This window comes from Phoxinus phoxinus (genome assembly GCF_949152265.1).
Source record: "Phoxinus phoxinus genome assembly, chromosome: 1".
In the NCBI taxonomy this organism is placed as follows: Eukaryota; Metazoa; Chordata; class Actinopteri; order Cypriniformes; family Leuciscidae; genus Phoxinus; species Phoxinus phoxinus.
In genome coordinates, this window is record NC_136876.1 from 39,139,616 (window position 1) to 39,157,718 (window position 18,103).

At 37.5% G+C, this 18,103-nt stretch overlaps 1 protein-coding gene across 1 annotated transcript in view; it reads left to right on the forward strand.

The window, feature by feature from the left end:
- Positions 1–18,103, forward strand: part of grin2ca (glutamate receptor, ionotropic, N-methyl D-aspartate 2Ca) — a 78,634-nt gene that overhangs the window by 6,892 nt on the left and 53,639 nt on the right. Inside the window, exon 3 of the mRNA XM_079609551.1 lies at positions 17,035–17,473. Coding sequence (XP_079465677.1) covers positions 17,051–17,473 — 423 coding nt within the window. The 5' untranslated portion in view covers positions 17,035–17,050. The remainder of the gene's footprint in view (positions 1–17,034; positions 17,474–18,103) is intronic.

Consider the following 18,103-nt stretch of genomic DNA (forward strand, 5'->3'; position numbering starts at 1 on the left):
CTAGAATGTCCCACACACACATCAGCGGTAATGCTACACCCCAGGTGAACAAACACACTTTAGCAGTGGGACTGAAACATTTTAGCAGTTGCATTACGTTCATTATGTTTACATTTACATTTATGCATTTGGCAGACGCTTTTATTCAAAGCGACTTACATTGCATTTCAAGGTACACATTTTACATTTTCATCGGTTCTCAGTTCTTGCTTTCCCTGGGATTATGTTGTCTGAGATCAGAATGACATTCAATCTTTGGACAGAGACACAATCTGTGCACAGAGACAGTAAATTAATTAGACTGGGGCAGTAGTGCTGTTCTTGCTGGCAGTCTAATAAATTGATGTGGTTTTATGAAGATGATGACGCTGAAAGTCACAATGACAGTGCCGTAAATTCAATGTCTGTTGCTGAGTTATGGCTGTTCACCCAAATTTTTTAATTCTGGCATCATTTACTCAAGCCCTTTCTTTTTTTTTGTGAACCTTAACAGATGTTTTACAGAATGTGTGGACTGTGAGGGGTGGGGGGTGGGGGGGTGAACTGTTCCTTTAAGACTGTTGTGTTGTCCAGTATTTTAAATGAATGACTGGCTCTGCTCACACCGCTTGATGAGATCTGTCTCTCAAGAACAACATCCAGCATCACAGCATACAGGAAAATGCCTTGTCAGCAAGTTTTTACATTACGTGTCGCCCAGAGCTGATCAGCTTAGAAATGCTTAAATTACTTTAAACTGACTACATCGGTGACGAGAATTTGTTAAAGTCCCCCTGTAGTCCTTAATAATAGTTTTATTCCTTAACTCATCTTTGATCACCAAAAGGACAGATTTAAACGGTTCTTCATGCCTTAAAATAGCTTGAATGTAACTCCACACCCTTGCTTCATTTAGTATACCCGGATCAATGAATATGCGAATTAGCCCCGCCTCCACTCACTCAAGCTCATAGATTCACTCTGCCAACTTACTGAGGTAAACGCTGCACAATGGTCTTTACAACGTCGGACACATAACGGTAATTCATATGATTAGCCTTTTGCTTGACTATGTTAACAACAGCTAATAATGTTGCTAATTTTACACAAACTATGTTCCCGTCTGCCATCTTAGTCAGCCTTCTAACAATCATCAGAAACGCTTTGAACAGAACGTCAGTGGAGAAAGGCATATAGTTCATCATAACATCGTAATATACATAATACACGCGTTACATTGCTTAATCTACCCGATTTTTCATGACAAAAAAATATACCGGGATAACCTCCTTTTGAGACTCCCCTGCTAGTTCGCTATAATGATATGCTAAAGCCTCACCCGCATGTTGACGCGATTGGTTACAAGGTAGTTTGTAACGTCACAAACACCAGCGATTTTAAACCGCATTTTTGAGACTAGATAGATAGACAGACAGACAGACAGACAGACAGACAGAACAACAGATAGACAGATAGATAGAGAAATAGATAGAGTGATAGAGAGGTCGATAGATAGATAGGTATTTACATTGATTGATTGATTGATTGATTGATTGTTGTTTGATAGATAGATAGATAGATAGATAGATAGATAGATAGATAGATAGATAGACAGATAGATAGATAGATAGATAGATAGATAGATAGATAGATAGATAGATAGATAGATAGATAGATAGATAGATAGATAGATAGATAGATAGATAGATAGATAGAGGTTTGTGATGCAAATGAGTACAACCCAACCTGATTATATGACAAACATGACACACCCGCTGTGGGACAGATGAAAAAGCAGAGTTTGCATTATTGCTCCAAGGTCATGTAGGGGAAATTGTACCTTTCTTAAGCAACAAGCTCCCATGGCCACATAATCTGTCAATCAGTGTAATTCCTTTGAGAAACGGGCTGGAAATGAACATTTCTCCTTCAACTGCAGGTGGAAACGTGATTACGCACGTGTCTCTCCAAGTTCGGAAGCGGGGAACCTCCATTGGCACGCTCAGGTGTTACTGTCAACAAAACACGTGCTTGTATTTGTATTCAGAATGCAATCCAAGTGCACCCTGTCCACTATAATGTCCTCTGGCAAAGAGGAAACACAATGCTGTAGGATGCAAAGAAATAACAGCAGAAACCAAAGCATAACCCTGCTCCCCTGCACTGTCGTGTTGCACTGTCAATATTACATCTGTGACATGTGATATTTACTTTTTACAAATTAATGTACATAAAAGACTACATAAAAGCAGGGAATATCAGACTTGGTGGTGGAAACTTTTGACTTGTTGAGTACACTATACAAAGCAGTATCCTGCATTTGTTAGCCTACCTTTTGGAGCTTTTTCTACGTGATCTAACACTTACATTTAGTTTTCATAGTATATCCTAATTTTTTTAGCTTTGTTAAATGGTATTTTTTTACTTAAGATCTATTCATTTATTCACATTTTTAGCTTAACTTATTTTAGTGTAAGCACCCACGTATTGTAGCAACTACCCTAGCAACACCCTAGCAACTGCATAATGTACTAAAATCACCAAACACCTTAGAAACAGCATAGCAATAGCCTGGCAATCACCCACATGCATATTTTGTCTCTGATGATGATTATGATTACGATTATAAAACTCTAGCTAATTCTCTTAATTTTTTGTAACTTATTTTGAAGGTTTAAAGGATTAGTTGCCCCAGAAGAAAACCTTGTGTTGTTCCAAACCTCTGTACACATTTCCTTCTTATGTGGAACACAAAATAAGATATTTTTTGATAATATATTTTCGTCTGTATGATGAAAGTCAATGACAGTGTTATTTTAATATTATTTATATACGATTATAGTATTTATTAATATTTAGAATGAGCTTTTATTTTTATATTTTAAAATATTAGTTTAGGTTTTAATCATTTTATGTGCCTGTAATTTTTTTCTATTTAGCTTTAATTCATTTTTATTTTAGTTTTAGCAATTTTAGTACTTCAACATACAATTATTTGCCATGGCAACATTCCTAATTTAAGTTTTTCACTTAATATATATATATTTATTTCAGCTTTATTTTGTTAAATTAAAACTATATTTAATAGTTTTAGTATTCATTTTAGTTTTAGTAACGGTAGCAACACTAGTCAGTGTGGTAGGTACAAAATTGGACCCCATTGACTTACACTGTATGAACACAAAAAACACTGAGACATTTTTCAAAACATCTCCTTTTTTGTTTCACTGAAGAAAGCCATACAGGTTTATAATGACAGGAGTGTGAGTAACTTGGAAACAAACCCTTTATAGGGATAGTTCACCCAAAAACTGTTGTGCCAAACCCTTAAGACTTTCGTTCATCTTCAGAACACAAAAGAAGATCGTTTTGATGAAATCTGAAAGCTTTCTGACCCTCCCTTGACAGCCTGCAACGACCACTTTGAAGCTTCAAAAAGTTCATGAACAGATCGTAAAACAAATCAATATGAATTGAGCGTTTTAGTTCAAATTTCCTGAAGAGACTCAATCACTTTATATGATGAACAGATTGAATTTAGGCTTTTATTCACATATAAACATTGATCAGCAAAGATAAACAGAAGCTCCTGCTTGACATGTGATGATAAACCCCTTGCGGAAGCTCAAACGTGCTGCGTCACACTTGAGAATGAACCTCATTGGTTCTTGCGGAAGCTCAAACGTGCTGCGTCACACTTGAGAATGAACCTCATTGGTTCTTGCGGAAGCTCAAACGTGCTGCGCCACACTTGAGAATGAACCTCATTGGTTCTTGCAATGTCAGGCAAACTTGCTTGAGCTTGAACTGAACTGATGTGTGCATCGATGAATGTGAATAAAAGTCTAAATTAAATTTGTTCATCATATATACAAGACTGAACCGCTCAATTCAAATGAATCAGTTTTACGATCTCTTTATGAACTTTTTGAAGCGTTAAAGTCGTAGTTGCATAGACTGTCAATGGAGGGACAGAAATCTCTCAGATTTCATTAAAATATCTTGATTTTTTTTTCCCGAACGAAAGTCTTATAGGCTTGGAATGGCATAAGGGTGAGTAAATGATGACCACATTTTCATTTCATTTAGTGAAATAATAATTTAAGTATAGCAATATAGAATTATTTTTGTAAAATCAAGTAAACTTACTTTTTACACTTCAGAGATGTATCTAACACAGCTGTGTCCCTTCCCTCTGCAAAAGCTCACTGAAAGTTACTACGTTTTCAACACATGGCAGGCCGAGGGGCGGATGGGTGTCAATCCACAAGCCAGATTACAAAACAAAGTGGTATGTTTACACGCGGATTATTCTGTGCGAGTGGGTTTGTGGCAGTGCGAGTTGCAGAAAGTGAGTGTTGTGCGTGAGCCGAGTGAAGCAGATACACTGCTGTTAAAGCAGTCTGATGACATCTGGATGAGGGGAGATTCTGTGGCGGATGCCACAACCTCGGCTTAAGGCCGTCTTATCATGATCCCACACTCCAAATAGCCCCTGCACACACACACACACACACACACATACGTATCTATTTAACAAGAAAACCCAGTATGGTTTTGCTGCGCACCATAACCCAACATGCACTAGAGTTTAGCGTTAACAGTGGTGCCATATGAGATATATGGAGTCCACGGCTACGTGTCAAGTAAAATGGATCGTTGCCCCTGCAACACATTTTCAATTCCAGCGTAATCTGCTGCCTTTCAGATGTTATTACAGTTAAACAGCCTGGGAAAAAAATCCTCACTCTCACGCAAAAACAGACCAAAAAAAAAGAAAATCGGCTTGTTTTGCTAAGTAGGTTGACAGTGAGTGAGAAATGTGTTTGGGGGAAAGGATCTTGATGGATGGACTCTTTGCATCCTTCTAGGACTCTGGGTTAATAGAGATCTTTACAGAAAATCCTAGGCGCTGGTCCAGGACCAGATCCGTGTCCTTTCTGATGGTCAAGATTAATGCTGATAGAGAGAGAAGCAGAGCGAAGAAACTTGTCGTAACCTTTGTTTCCTATATTGAGATTTTAGGACAAAATTACGTAAATGTGAAAAGGGGCAAGTGTATTTTTTTATGCTGAAAACGGTTACGATGTTTTCTTTTTCGTTTATTTTTATCACTTGCATTTCGCAGTTTAAAACAGAGCACACTGTGTGGAAATACATTCTCTGACAATGCAATGATCTTGACTGACCTTCTATTGGAATTGTGACGAAAGAACCAGTGATGGTGATTTTGTTGTTGTTGATACTTGGTTCATTTTTTTTTTTTTGCAGTTCACTAAATGGAGTGACAGATGAATTTGTAGAAGTACAATTATTCCATCTGGCCTCTCAATGAATATCAGGTCATAAAAAATGCATACATGTGATAATTAGAAAATGTTTAGGTGGAGTATAGCATGTTACACTACAGGACCCTTCTGTGACTGTATGAACTGTATGAACAATGTATGAACTGATAAGTCATTATTTATTAGTGGATGTCATGTCATGAGTGTAATTAAGGGGGAAATAGATAGCCTTGTTAATTAAAAATGCCATGCTAAACACCAAACAAGTTAGTTGGGTTGTAGCAGTTAGCTAATAACTTAAACTTCAGCACATATTTGTGAGCTTATGATCTATCAAATTGTGGAGGTTGTTGAGTGCTATTACTTTTCTAATTGTCATATATATATATATAGGGTACAACGGGCTAAAGGCACACCCTAAGAAAAATTTGTTTTTCATTACTCATATTCATTCATTACTGCCCTGGATCACAAAACCAGTCTCAAGTCGCACGGGTATATTTGTGGCAATAGCCAACAAAACACTGTATGGGTCAAAATTATCTATTTTTCTTTTATGCCAAAAATCATTAGGATATTAAGTAAAGATCATGATTCATGAAGATATTTTGTAAATTTCCTTCCTTAAATATATTAAAAATATATTTTTGTGAGTGAATGCAGCACAATCACCAATAGAAATGGACAACTTTAAAGGCGATTTTCTCAATGTTTAGATTTTTTTGCACCCTCAGATTCCAGATTATCAAATAGTTGTGGCCAAATATTGTCCTATCATAACAAACCATACATCAATGGAAAGCTTATTTATTCAGCTTTCAAATGATGTATAAATCTCAATTAACATTTATTTTTTTACCCATAAGACTGGTTTTGTGGTCCAGGGTCACATACTGTATAGTGTATGATTGCAGAAACAAAATTGTATTGAGCATTGATGGAGCCACATATTTCACATATATGTGACAGTAAATCATAAAAGTAGATTGTTTGTTTAAAAATCGTATAAATGTATGAGGTGACATTGTGTGTCTTTTACCCCACATAAGGGTATAAAGTGTTTGTGCCATCTAGTGGTTTAGAATGTGTCTTTTAGCCCGGTGTGCCTTTAGCCCCGATATTATTTACGCTTTGTGTACAGTAAAACACCCTGAAGGAGGAACTGGAATGTCATAGAGACTTGTGTGTAGACTCTTTTGGCTTGGAATAGTAAATTACCAGCTTGCACTTACCACTTAATACTGTACACCTTAGCAACCGCATAGCAACATCCTGGCAACCAGCCACAACATCTTAGCATTGTGTTGGCATGCACAGCACTCATATTTTGTTTAGATAATGTAAAACCTAATTGCAATTACATCTGGTATCTGCCAAAACAGATCAAGGTCAAACCTCTATTTAAATCTGGATCTTCATGAATGCTGGTGACTAAAGACTTAATTTGATCTCTATTAAATTAGAAAGATGAAGAGACATTAATTTGTATGCATTCAAATGCAGTAAGATTTGAAAGTTCTAGAAGGCCGTACAATGTTGGATCAGTCACCTTGTGAGGCATTTGATAACCTGCAGCAGCTCTCAGAATCAGTCAGTGTCATGTTAAGCCAGCACGACTGCTGCATGACTGTGCTTTAATGAGTCTTAATGGCTCTTTAATGGCTCGTTAAGCCACAGTCATGCAGCAGCCTTAATGAGAGCCCTGTGAGCACGTGCACATGCTAAAATACACTGTCAAACACAATCCCACAAGAGAATCAGCAAAAAGTTGTGTCATGATGCGTAATGAGCTTTTCATCTGGGTCATTTTAAACCCTGGGTTAACATAATCCTATGTTTCACTGCTTATACTTAACCCTGGGTTAGTTATTCACACTGAATACCTTGAGCACTGCAATTCAGGGTTATCACCGCAAAAGCTCTAGAACAGGATCTTCATATCCCAGGGATTAATAAAGTAGCCTTAACCTAGAGTTAAGCATAGTGTAATACGCACATAAAAGAAGCAGGGCAACTAAAGAAACCACATTGAGAGCATTGGTTGTGTGGTGTGACTTTGTAGTTATGGCTTTGTGTGTTCAATTTAGAGAGCCATGGTTTTGGGAGGTTAGCGTGGACAGATACACCATCTATCTATGTCTAAAATGAATACATATTTTAAAGTCCTACCTGTAGTCAATATTTGTATCCCTTAAAACTCATCTTTGATCACCAAATTGCATATTTTAAAATATGTTGAATCTAACTCCACACACTTGCTTCATTTAGTATATGCAAATGAGCCCCGCCTCCATTCACTCATACACGCTCGTCTACAAGTCGATGTCTGAGAATGGTAATGCGTTTTATGAATCTCTCTCTACAATGTCAGACACATAACGGTAATTAATATAATTAGCCTTTGGCTTGACTGTTATCAAACGGCTAATAATGAGTTGCTAATGTTACAAAAACATGTTCTCGTTCGCCATCTCAGAGTCAGACAGCTTTCTAAAAATCAGCATCCTTACAAACACTTTAAACAACTCAGAACGTCAGTGGAGAAAGGCATATAGTTCATCATAACATCGTAATATACATCATATACATAATTCACCCGCTATATTGCAAAATATACCCGATTTTTTATATCAACAGAAACATTTATATTATATCATATTATATTATATGTGAATTTTCTGAAATTAAGATTCATACATCATCTGAAAGCTGAGATTATATGAGATACAAATATGAGAATATTTGGCCGAGATACAACTATTTGAAACATTGAGAAAATCGATATATTCATATTAATTTATATATTCACGGTAAGAAATTTACTAAATATCTTCATGGAACTTGATCTTTACTTAATATCCTAATGATTTTTGGCATAAAAGAAAAATCTATAATTTTGACCCATACAATGTATTGTTGACTATTGCCACAAATATACCCGTGCGACCCAGGGTTTTGTGGCCCAGGGTCACATATTATATTATATTATATTATATTATATTATATTATATTATATTATATTATATTATATTATATTATATTATATTATATTATATTATATTATATTATATTATATTATATTATATTATATTATATTCAACCCATATGTGGAAAGCAAGGTCCGTTATTTCTGCTTAACATGATAGGTCATGACATATCGCATTTTTATGGTGGAAATATAATGTCAAGACAAAATATTAACTTTTTACAGAAAAGTATTATTATTAATATTAATTATATTATCACCAAATTCCTTGTGTGACACATTTATGCACATTAGGGTGTTTTTATGTCACATTTGAAGTTATTAGTTAATATTAATTTAATAATTTCATTATTTTAGTGCTCTGATAATTCTGTCCATACAGTACAGTACAGTCAGCTGCCTGCAACCTGGAAGCACGAATAGATGCGGGCGGAACAGAGAGAAAGTATATGTGCGCATTAATGTGACAGCTTGTTACTGATGTTTATCACAAGGCCATAATGACAGGCATCAATTAATCAAGACAACACAGGCAAAAATGAACCTGGAGATTGTCATGGTCGATGTTGTGGAGTTAGGAGGAGAAATCTGACGGCCGGCTGAATGAATGCGGCAGTTTAAACATTTGTCAGCACCACAGTCACGAAGATTCAGATTAAAATGGAGCGCTGACCTTGATCTGATGTGACAATAACGGCGTCTGTTTATTGACTCGGCTGTTCGTCCAAAAATGAGATCAGAGAAGGTGCGTGTAATTTGAAATTACCCTTTCAAATCCCCTACAAGCCCATGAGCATTTTAATGGGAACAGTTTGCCAAGCAAGTTGTTTAACCATCCACACACTTAAACATGTTTTACATTATTCAAAGCAACTTTAATCAGCTTAAACATAAAGTACTTTGTTATCATTATAATTATTATTGGTATTTATCCATTTATTTATTCATAAATGCAAAAAAAATCTTTTTTTGCATTATAGTAATGACAATGAGAAAGTGTCACTTCCTATTATATTATATTATATGCAATATAGTGATTATAATATGTAAATCTACACAGGATGTTAAAGAGTATTTTGGCTCTTGCATGAATTTTGGCCAGTATGCTATAATTCGTGTGCAATATTCACATTTATTTCAACTGACAGGTCAAGCACAGGAAGAGAAGATTTTTGAGAGCTTAATACTTTGGCCTAGTATTTCCCTTTTTTCTCTTGATATTACAGTCATCTCCGATGGACACGTGCCTCGCCAAGTAGGGAGTTATGGGAAGGAGTGCATCTTTAAATGTCACACCATTATGAGGAATTTGACTGAATCGGAGTGTGATGGAGCTGGAGTTAGAAATATAATTCTCTTTGACATATCAAAGGTCCAGAATGCTGCAATTGAATGGAAAATGAGCCAGGGGAAGGATGGAAACACTTTCCTAAGAATTATACTTTTTTAGAAATGTATGTGTGAGGACTTTAATGGGATTTTTTTAATTGGATTGACAATGACCTTGAAGTTACCAATTTTAAAAGCCTCAGAACTTACAAAAACAGATTTCAGCTTACAGAAATATGTTGGGCTATTTTGTATAGTCTTGTTAAAAATCAATGTATGGTATCAATAGCAACTTTGTGATTGTAGCTTTTCTTCCTTCTATCCACTAGAGGGTGTTGAACACTTCTCTGAGGTTTGAAGCACTGTATTAAGTTCATGCTGCAAGAGATTTAATCAGGCCTGCAGTATGCACACGTAATCTCCACATGTTTTTGCTCAAGACATTGTACAAACAATATACATGTCCAAAAAAAAAAAAGAGTGGTAGTGGATAAGGAACAGAAGATAGGAAGGGAGTCGAGCGTGATGGGACACTTCATGCCAGGCTGGATCTGTGGTCGGTACTTTGATCTAATCTGGTCTATGTTCTCAGAGGCAGCCCTGACTTTCAGAGAGCCAAATCAGAGAGGTCATTAATCTGAGCAGAGACACAAACTTTCTACTGATAGCTGCTCGGGACAGGCAAGGACAGTGACACATATTAAACCCACAGAGGGAGGGAGGGAGAGAATAAAAGTGTGAGAGAGTGGAGGGGAAATGGAGTATAAATTATAGACTTGTAGATTGGTTGACTGGATTACAACTCTTAAAGGTGAAGTGTTTTATCTGTGTGCCGCTTGAGTCACCAAAGGGAATTGGAAACATAATGATTGTTGTTTCTGGATAATTTCCCCTGTGTTGCAGTATTGGTTGGACAAACAGATAGTCCCGCCCACAAATGTATGTTGGTTCGAGCCTTTGCTTTCTGTGTCGGGCTTGTTGGGTTACTCAAACGAACAGAGCCCGTGTTCACTTTTCTCAGGGAAAACAACCTAGAAATGGCTTGTTTATAGCTGCGTATTAAAGGTGCAGTAAGCAATTTCTGAGAAGCGCTGTTGATATTTGAAATAAACCCAAACAAACACACCCCTCCCTTTATTGCTCCGTCCCCAAAATGCATGAATTCGCAATGCAAGAGTGTCTCTTTTATCATATCTGAAGCGAAGCAAAACAATGCTCCTTGTGAAGATGCATAAAAAATGAACACACAGTACACAAGAGTAAATACAAGCAAGAGTTGGTTGTTTGTCGCCAGCGGCAGAGCAGCTCTAGACAAACAATGACACTCAAAACTGTTCTGTTACTAACATTACAAGAGCTAACTTTACACCAACAACAACAACAGCCCTGTGAAACATGGCAAATCTCACAAATGAAACAAAAACAACTCAACCTTGGAGTCTGTTTTTAGGCCTTCCTGTTTCGGTCTCTCAAGCGCTGGAAAGCTTTTCTAATACTAACACGGGTCCTAAAGCTCTTGTCTGATCAGAACTAACCCTTCTATTTCCAGTGATATACCTCTGAGCTTTTCTCTTTTGTAATGTCTCTCAGCCATCTCTCTTTCTACAGTCTTTCTTCAATAGGCCCTATGCACAGCTGCACTACTTCCTGAACTTGTGCAGGCTCCTTTGTTTCCTGTCTGCCAGGATTGGCCAAACTGATTAATCCAGGTGTGTCTGACCAACAACAATAATCAGACACACCTGGATTAATCAGTTTGGCCAATCCTGGCAGACAGGAAACAAAGGGGCCTGCACAAGTTCAGGAAGTAGTGCAGCTGTGCATAGGGCCTATTCTCCCTCTTACTCACTCTCTCCTCCCCCATCATGAGTGGACACGCCCCCTACTGCTGACTGGCTACAAGTGTGTTGTGCTGCTCGGTCAGATACACTTTCAGCAGTGTTTCTCGGAAATCACTTTAAACTTGTATAGAGAGAAAACATTTTCATGTTGTGGCAGACTGTGCATTTTAGGTCCATACTGCAGATTATAGGGATGCAGATTCAGTCATCCCAAATATTTTTCCTCAAAATTAAAAGTAAAAAACACATTAAAGGCCATTGCACACTGAGTCCGAAATTCGCATCCGAAATGTTCAAACGTTAAAAAATAAATACGACCTCACGTTATGTCAATCACGCTTGCACACTGCCTCCGAAACTTTCGTCCGTCATAAAATAAATCGAAACGGGTTCGATTTTCTGCGTTTTTCGCATCCGTAACAAGCAGTTTGAATGGTGTTTGAATGGTGCTTTGACAATTCAGAGCCACCAAATCACAAATACGAAAAAACGCATACGAAAATTTCGGACTCAGTGTGCAATGGCCTTTAGTATTTAAAAAAATGAGGAATCTTTTTTTTGTCGAGTAATTGTTTTCTTGAAATGTGTTTGTTTGTTCATTCATGTATTCATTCACTCTGTAAATAAAATATATGATTTTTGAATTACTGTATTGAGAACTGAAAGTTGGGTTGTTAATTGTCATATTAATTATATTATATTATATTATATTATATTATCCAGAAGAAGGAAGCCACTTAAATTCTGATGAACATTAGTCAAGACAGATGTTAAAAAAAACGTTTGATACTGCGACCCTATTAACTCATGTACATCACAATTCGCTGTACGTGCGGACTTATGAATAATGCACCACATCGTCTGCATTCACATCAGTTATAGTAGCAATTTATATCAATAAATTGCTGAACATTTCTCACAGCTGTTATAGCGAGCGAGTAAATGTAATCAATCAACCGAACAGACAAGCTTGTGCATTGAAATTAGTGTGTAGCCAGTGCACTCGTATGTCAGAGCTATTGGGGAAAAAATTTGATTGTGCCCGATTACTTTTTGTTCCACTTGATGGATATTTGTGTAAGAGTAACAAGGCCATGTGGACTGCGCGTCGTGCGTCTCTTTCCTCCGAGTAAGCAAGCATGTTTAATCTGCCAACTGCTGTGTTGAAATCTGTCACTGTCGCTGTATAAAACGCTCCACCGTGCTTTAGCTCGCGTTTACCAATAATGTGCTTTAATCAAATTCACCACATGCTTTAATATGGTTCATTTGTCTGTTTGACATATACCTGAGTTAAAAGGCCATATCGACAAAAGAAAAGTGTTTGATTAGGTCACTGATGAGCCATTTGGCCAATCCGTTAAATTGTGTACTCCACTGTTTATCAATAATTCATTGTGTAGCAGAACTTGATTTTTCTCCTAGTCGAGTAGTCAACATTTGAAGTGGATCAAAAAAGTTAATCAAAGTTGTCCTAAGACAAGAACGGGTATTGTTCAAAATTAACTTTGATGAAAGGTTTTGATCCACTTCAAATGTTGACTACTGTGTGTGTGTTTATATATATATATATATATATATATATATGTATACACATAGTGTAGAAAGAGGACAATTTCAAGGTAATAACATCCTTGAAAGTTGAGTTGTCCAGCTGTTTGATGTTAGAATATCCTTTGTTACAATGTCTTTGTAGGATTATTTTTTAATATATTTATATATTGGTTAGAGAAATACACAGTAGGCCTACTCTTCAAAAGTTCAGTAAGATCGGGGTCAGTAAGATAAAAAAAAAAGAAATAAATGTTTTTTTCAGCATGTGGGATGGATTTGTATATTTGCAGATTTGCAAAGAAAGTATGTTCTTTTAAACTTTCTAAGAATTAAGGGTGTCACGATTTCGATTTTAAATCGAAATCGATCGAAATTAAGTCACAATCTCGATCATCGAATTAAAAAATGGAATCGTCGATGCTGCCACGCCCCCATGTCACGTTCGGTCGGCTTGTCAAGCAGAAAAAACACGCGTGTTGAAATGCTGCGAGTCACGCTGCGCACACACCGGACGAGAAGCGCCGCGTCTATGACAACTCGAGGTATCGCACACACCGGACGAGAAGTGCCGCGTCTTTGTCAACTCGAGGTATCGCACACACCGGACGAGAAGTGCCGCGTCTTTGTCAACTCGAGGTATCGCACACACCGGACGAGATCGCCGCGTCGCGTCTATGACAACTCGAGGTATCGTAGCCTACACCGGACGCGCACTTTCATGTTTATGGTCTGCAATATTATGTTTAAGGACATATGGAATTAAGATCATGTCTATGTTATGAGGCACAACGTTGCTTAGTCTGCACTTTATCTCAGAGAGCGTCCGTTAACTGAATGTATCCTGAAAATCTGATAACATCAGCAATTTTCATTCAACCAGCTGATTTCTGTAAATTAATGTAGCCTAAAACATGTAGCCTATATTGCAGCAAAGTCATAACGACGATTTGAGACAAATAAATTTATATTAAATGTATTAATTTAAAATAAATGTAATATAAAACTATGTGAATGGCGCTCTCTGGCGCGGCAGGATTAATTTTGAACAAGGTCCCCCTAGCCGTTGCTGGCGCCGCGGGCAGACGGCGAATGGCGCCGCCGGTGTGTGTGTGTGTGTGTGTTCACACTCTCAGAGAATAACGTGTTAGAATTTTAAAGACGTGGCTCTGCGCGACGCATAGATTTATCTGTTAAACTGTTTGTTTGTTTGTTTGTTTGTTTGTTGTGAACTTAAATGTCATCTTCTGTGAATAAGACTGCAGTTACAAAAGAGAAACTAGATCGCAGGTTATTTTGTTTCCAATTGACTGAAGATATAAGTATTGTTACATTATGTTCTTAATAAATGTTTTAAATTTGACAATGTAGTGTGGTACATTGCGAACAAAGGTCAGATATTATGCATAAAAGTTTGGTCTAAAAATGGCATAGCAACCTGTGCTTTAAAAAAAAAAAAAAGAGTAAAAACCGAGAATCGAATCGAACTGTGACCTTAGAATCGAAAATGTAATCGAATCGAGGATTTGGAGAATCGTGACACCCCTACTAAGAATCCTGATAAAAATGTGTCACTGTTTCTACAAAACTATTAAGCAGCACAACAACTGTTTTTAACATTGATCAAACATTGATCAATGTTTCTTGAGCACCAAATCAGTATATCAGAATTTTTGAAGACACCGAAGACTGAAGTAATGATGCTGAAAAGTCAGCTTTGGATCCCAGGAATAAAAATATATTCCAATAGAAACCAGTTAATTTAAATTGTAATAATATTTCACAATATTACTGTTTTACTGTATTTTTGTATCATGAATGCAGCCTTGGTGAGCACAAAGAGACTTCCTTTTAAAACCATTAAAATAATCTCACTGACCTTAAAACGCAGTGCTTGTAGTGTACATGCGAAACATTACATGTAAACCTGCTGTACAGGGTGGGTGCAGGAATAAAGGCATTACGGCAGGCTTCTGTGCCACACGAGACCGTCAGATGAGGTGATACCATCAGGCCGCGAAGCATGACATACTAGGGGGGATTACAGAGGGATTACATGGTGTCTGGCTCATGAGACACTGTAAATTTGGTCAGCATGTTAAAAGTGGCATCTCCACAGCACTGGTCTCCAGGCGGCTGGACAGCTAAAGCCATTCAAAGAACTGAATCCCTTTAAAAAACAATGCTGAGTCTGACGGATAACCCTACGTGTCAATACGGACGCTGTACAAGGATCACTGCTTTGATATTGCAGGATCTGAGATCTGAGGAAGATTGGGCGAGTTATAAATGGAAGATGATACATGTAAGCTCAAATTAACCTCAATTTTACGTCTAAGGTTTTTCTATCCATATTGGCGGCTTAAAACATGCTTTAAAATCTAAAAACATAACTTTAAGGCCACTGTTTCTAGCATCTATTGACTTTTCATTTCAGGGATTATGTTAGACGGTCTGCAAAAATAAAGACCAAAGGCACACAAGTTAGGGCTCATAAATCCACACATTCTCCATTTGTTGAAAAAAAAAAATCAGTTTTTTTTTTTTACAGTACCCGCCATCTGTTGGATGTGGTTTGAGAGTGGCGGCTCTTAGTACAGCAGCTGGACAACCCAGTGACTCCTGAGCACGACTCTAAACGTGCAATACGACTCTAATGGCCTCTAACGTTTCATATAAAAATAGTTCTAAAAGGTCGGCTTGATGCGTTAATGCCGACTGACAACAGAACGGCTCTGATGTCTGGATTATGAAGTATTATGGCAATGTTGTTGCATGGAAGAAACTGATCCTTTTACAATACCCCACCTTTTGCTCTGTGTGTGCACAACAGTTAAATTCCATGTCTTTAGTGTGCAAATTAGACACTTTAAAAATCGACCTTGAGTTCAACACTTAACTGTGATCACAGCTCATTTGACTTCTTTTTATCTGCTTTTTGACCATTTTATCCATACATTTTCCTGATTTTTTTTCCATTGGACATTTATTAGATTATGAAATGTGGGAGGGAGTTAGCCAAAAAGGTCATTTCAGAGTCTGGAAAAGTTTATTTCTTTACATGGATTACAAAGTATTTTATTTTTCTTTGGAATAATGTGCACCATTGAATCAGGCACAATATGACCATGAACATTTACAAGTAAATAGACTAAATTTTGACTTTCATTTTGACTTAGGGAAGACTTTTTTTTTTTTTTTTACCTGATATGGCTCTTTAAATTATTTTTGTTGGAGTAGCCTAATGTAATAATTAAAAAAATAATGAATAATATTTTTTTAAATAAAAACTTTTCACTTAGAATTTTTATTTAGTTTATTCTGACATTATGGTCTTCTGAGTGAGAAAAAACTACTGCCTCTTGTCTTTTTACACTTACTTTTTTTTCTGCAGCCTAGTTATATGGTTACACTGATTTAGTCAGACTGACTAAATATTTTTTAATATTTTTTGTGTGTTGAGTAAAATCGGTTTATTTAGTGCAATCTGCCGTTTCATCGCATGCAATCCAAATTCTCCTTTTTACCTGTAAATCTACAATAAAAAAATCAATCAATGTCAAAATAGTGTCTTACATAGGCAACTACAAACATAACTGATTTTTAGTTCCGTCATATTTTGTTACAGTTTATAGAGATCCTTTTCTGCCATGGACAACAAAACATGTGCACATGGATCAATTTTAGTGTTATGAACGTTGCCAGAAAAATTATTTTGGTTGTAATTTGACCGGGACATAAATGCTGCAAAACATTTATGATTACTAAAACGTTAGTTGTTCCTCATATTAGCAATTTTTGCATGCATACATTTCCACCAATCCGCATGAATCCAATCATTTTCATTTACAAGTGAGGTGTTTACATGAAGGCTTTTCAATCCGAGCCATCAATCCGATTACTAATGGATTATTTAGGCTCAAATAACCACAGTAAATGTTTACCGCATTAACGCATTCACAAACTTTTTGTTTTGCTCAAACCTTAATTAGAAAGTCAACCACCATTAAACCCCACCATCCCCGGTAATTCACGCCCGTTTGTGTTTTCTTCCTTCTAGGCAGTAGGCGACTGAGATGGGCGTTCATCTAGGCTGTCTCAGCGACACACTGTGGCTGTCGTTGCTGCTGCTGTCGGTCTTCTCCGCCCCCCGCTGCCAGTGCCGGCCGTTCGGGATGGTTGAGCCCACCGTGAACGTGGCGGTGGTGTTCAGCGGCTCCGCCTACCAGTCGGAGATCAAGGGGCGACTGAGCCGGGAGAACTTCCTGGACCTGCCGCTGGAGGTGAACCCCATCACTGTGCTGGTGAACAACACCAACCCGCGCACTCTACTGACGCGCATCTGCGACACGCTGGCTGCTAACAGGGTGCACGGGGTGATCTTTGAAGATAACATTGGGTCCGAGGCCGTGGCGCAGATCCTAGACTTCATCTCCACCCAGACGGCCGTGCCCATAGTGGGCATCAGTGGGGGATCCGCCGTCGTCCTGCCTCACAAGGTCAGAGTCGAGCACCGTGCCAGTCTCTAAAGTCGCTTGATCTGGATGGGTAAAATCTGATTTTTGAGTGTTCATGCTGCGATTAGATTGCCTCAGTTCTGTACTGGTCTGCATCAAAGATTCGATAGGGAAAATGTACATTCAGCATGCAAAGAAAACCCGACTGGGTCACCCAGAAGGGGTTTATTTTTGCCTGACTGTACATTAAGGCTGCTTAGCAAATGTATAACTAAATGGACATGAAATGTCCATTTGAGATTAAATAATGTTATTATTTTAGAAGAAAGAGAGCACCATGAGAGCACAGCTATGGAGGAAACTTGGGACAATGACCCGATACACTCTACAGTTTAATGGTAAATAATTATATAAAAATGTTAAAAATGACCCCAGAATCAAGTATTCATAATAGCATTCACTGCGTCATAATAAGAAGTCCCTATAAAAGAGCTGTTTTCACATCTTACTTACTGTATTCCTATAGCTCAAAACAGTAGAGCATATGGCGCTAGCAAAGGCAATGTCATGTGTTCGATTCCCAGGGAACGCGTACCCTTATAAAAACATTTGTAAAATCCATAAATGTACTTTTTGGTCTAAAACTGTGGTATGTTTGCATCATCAAGATGA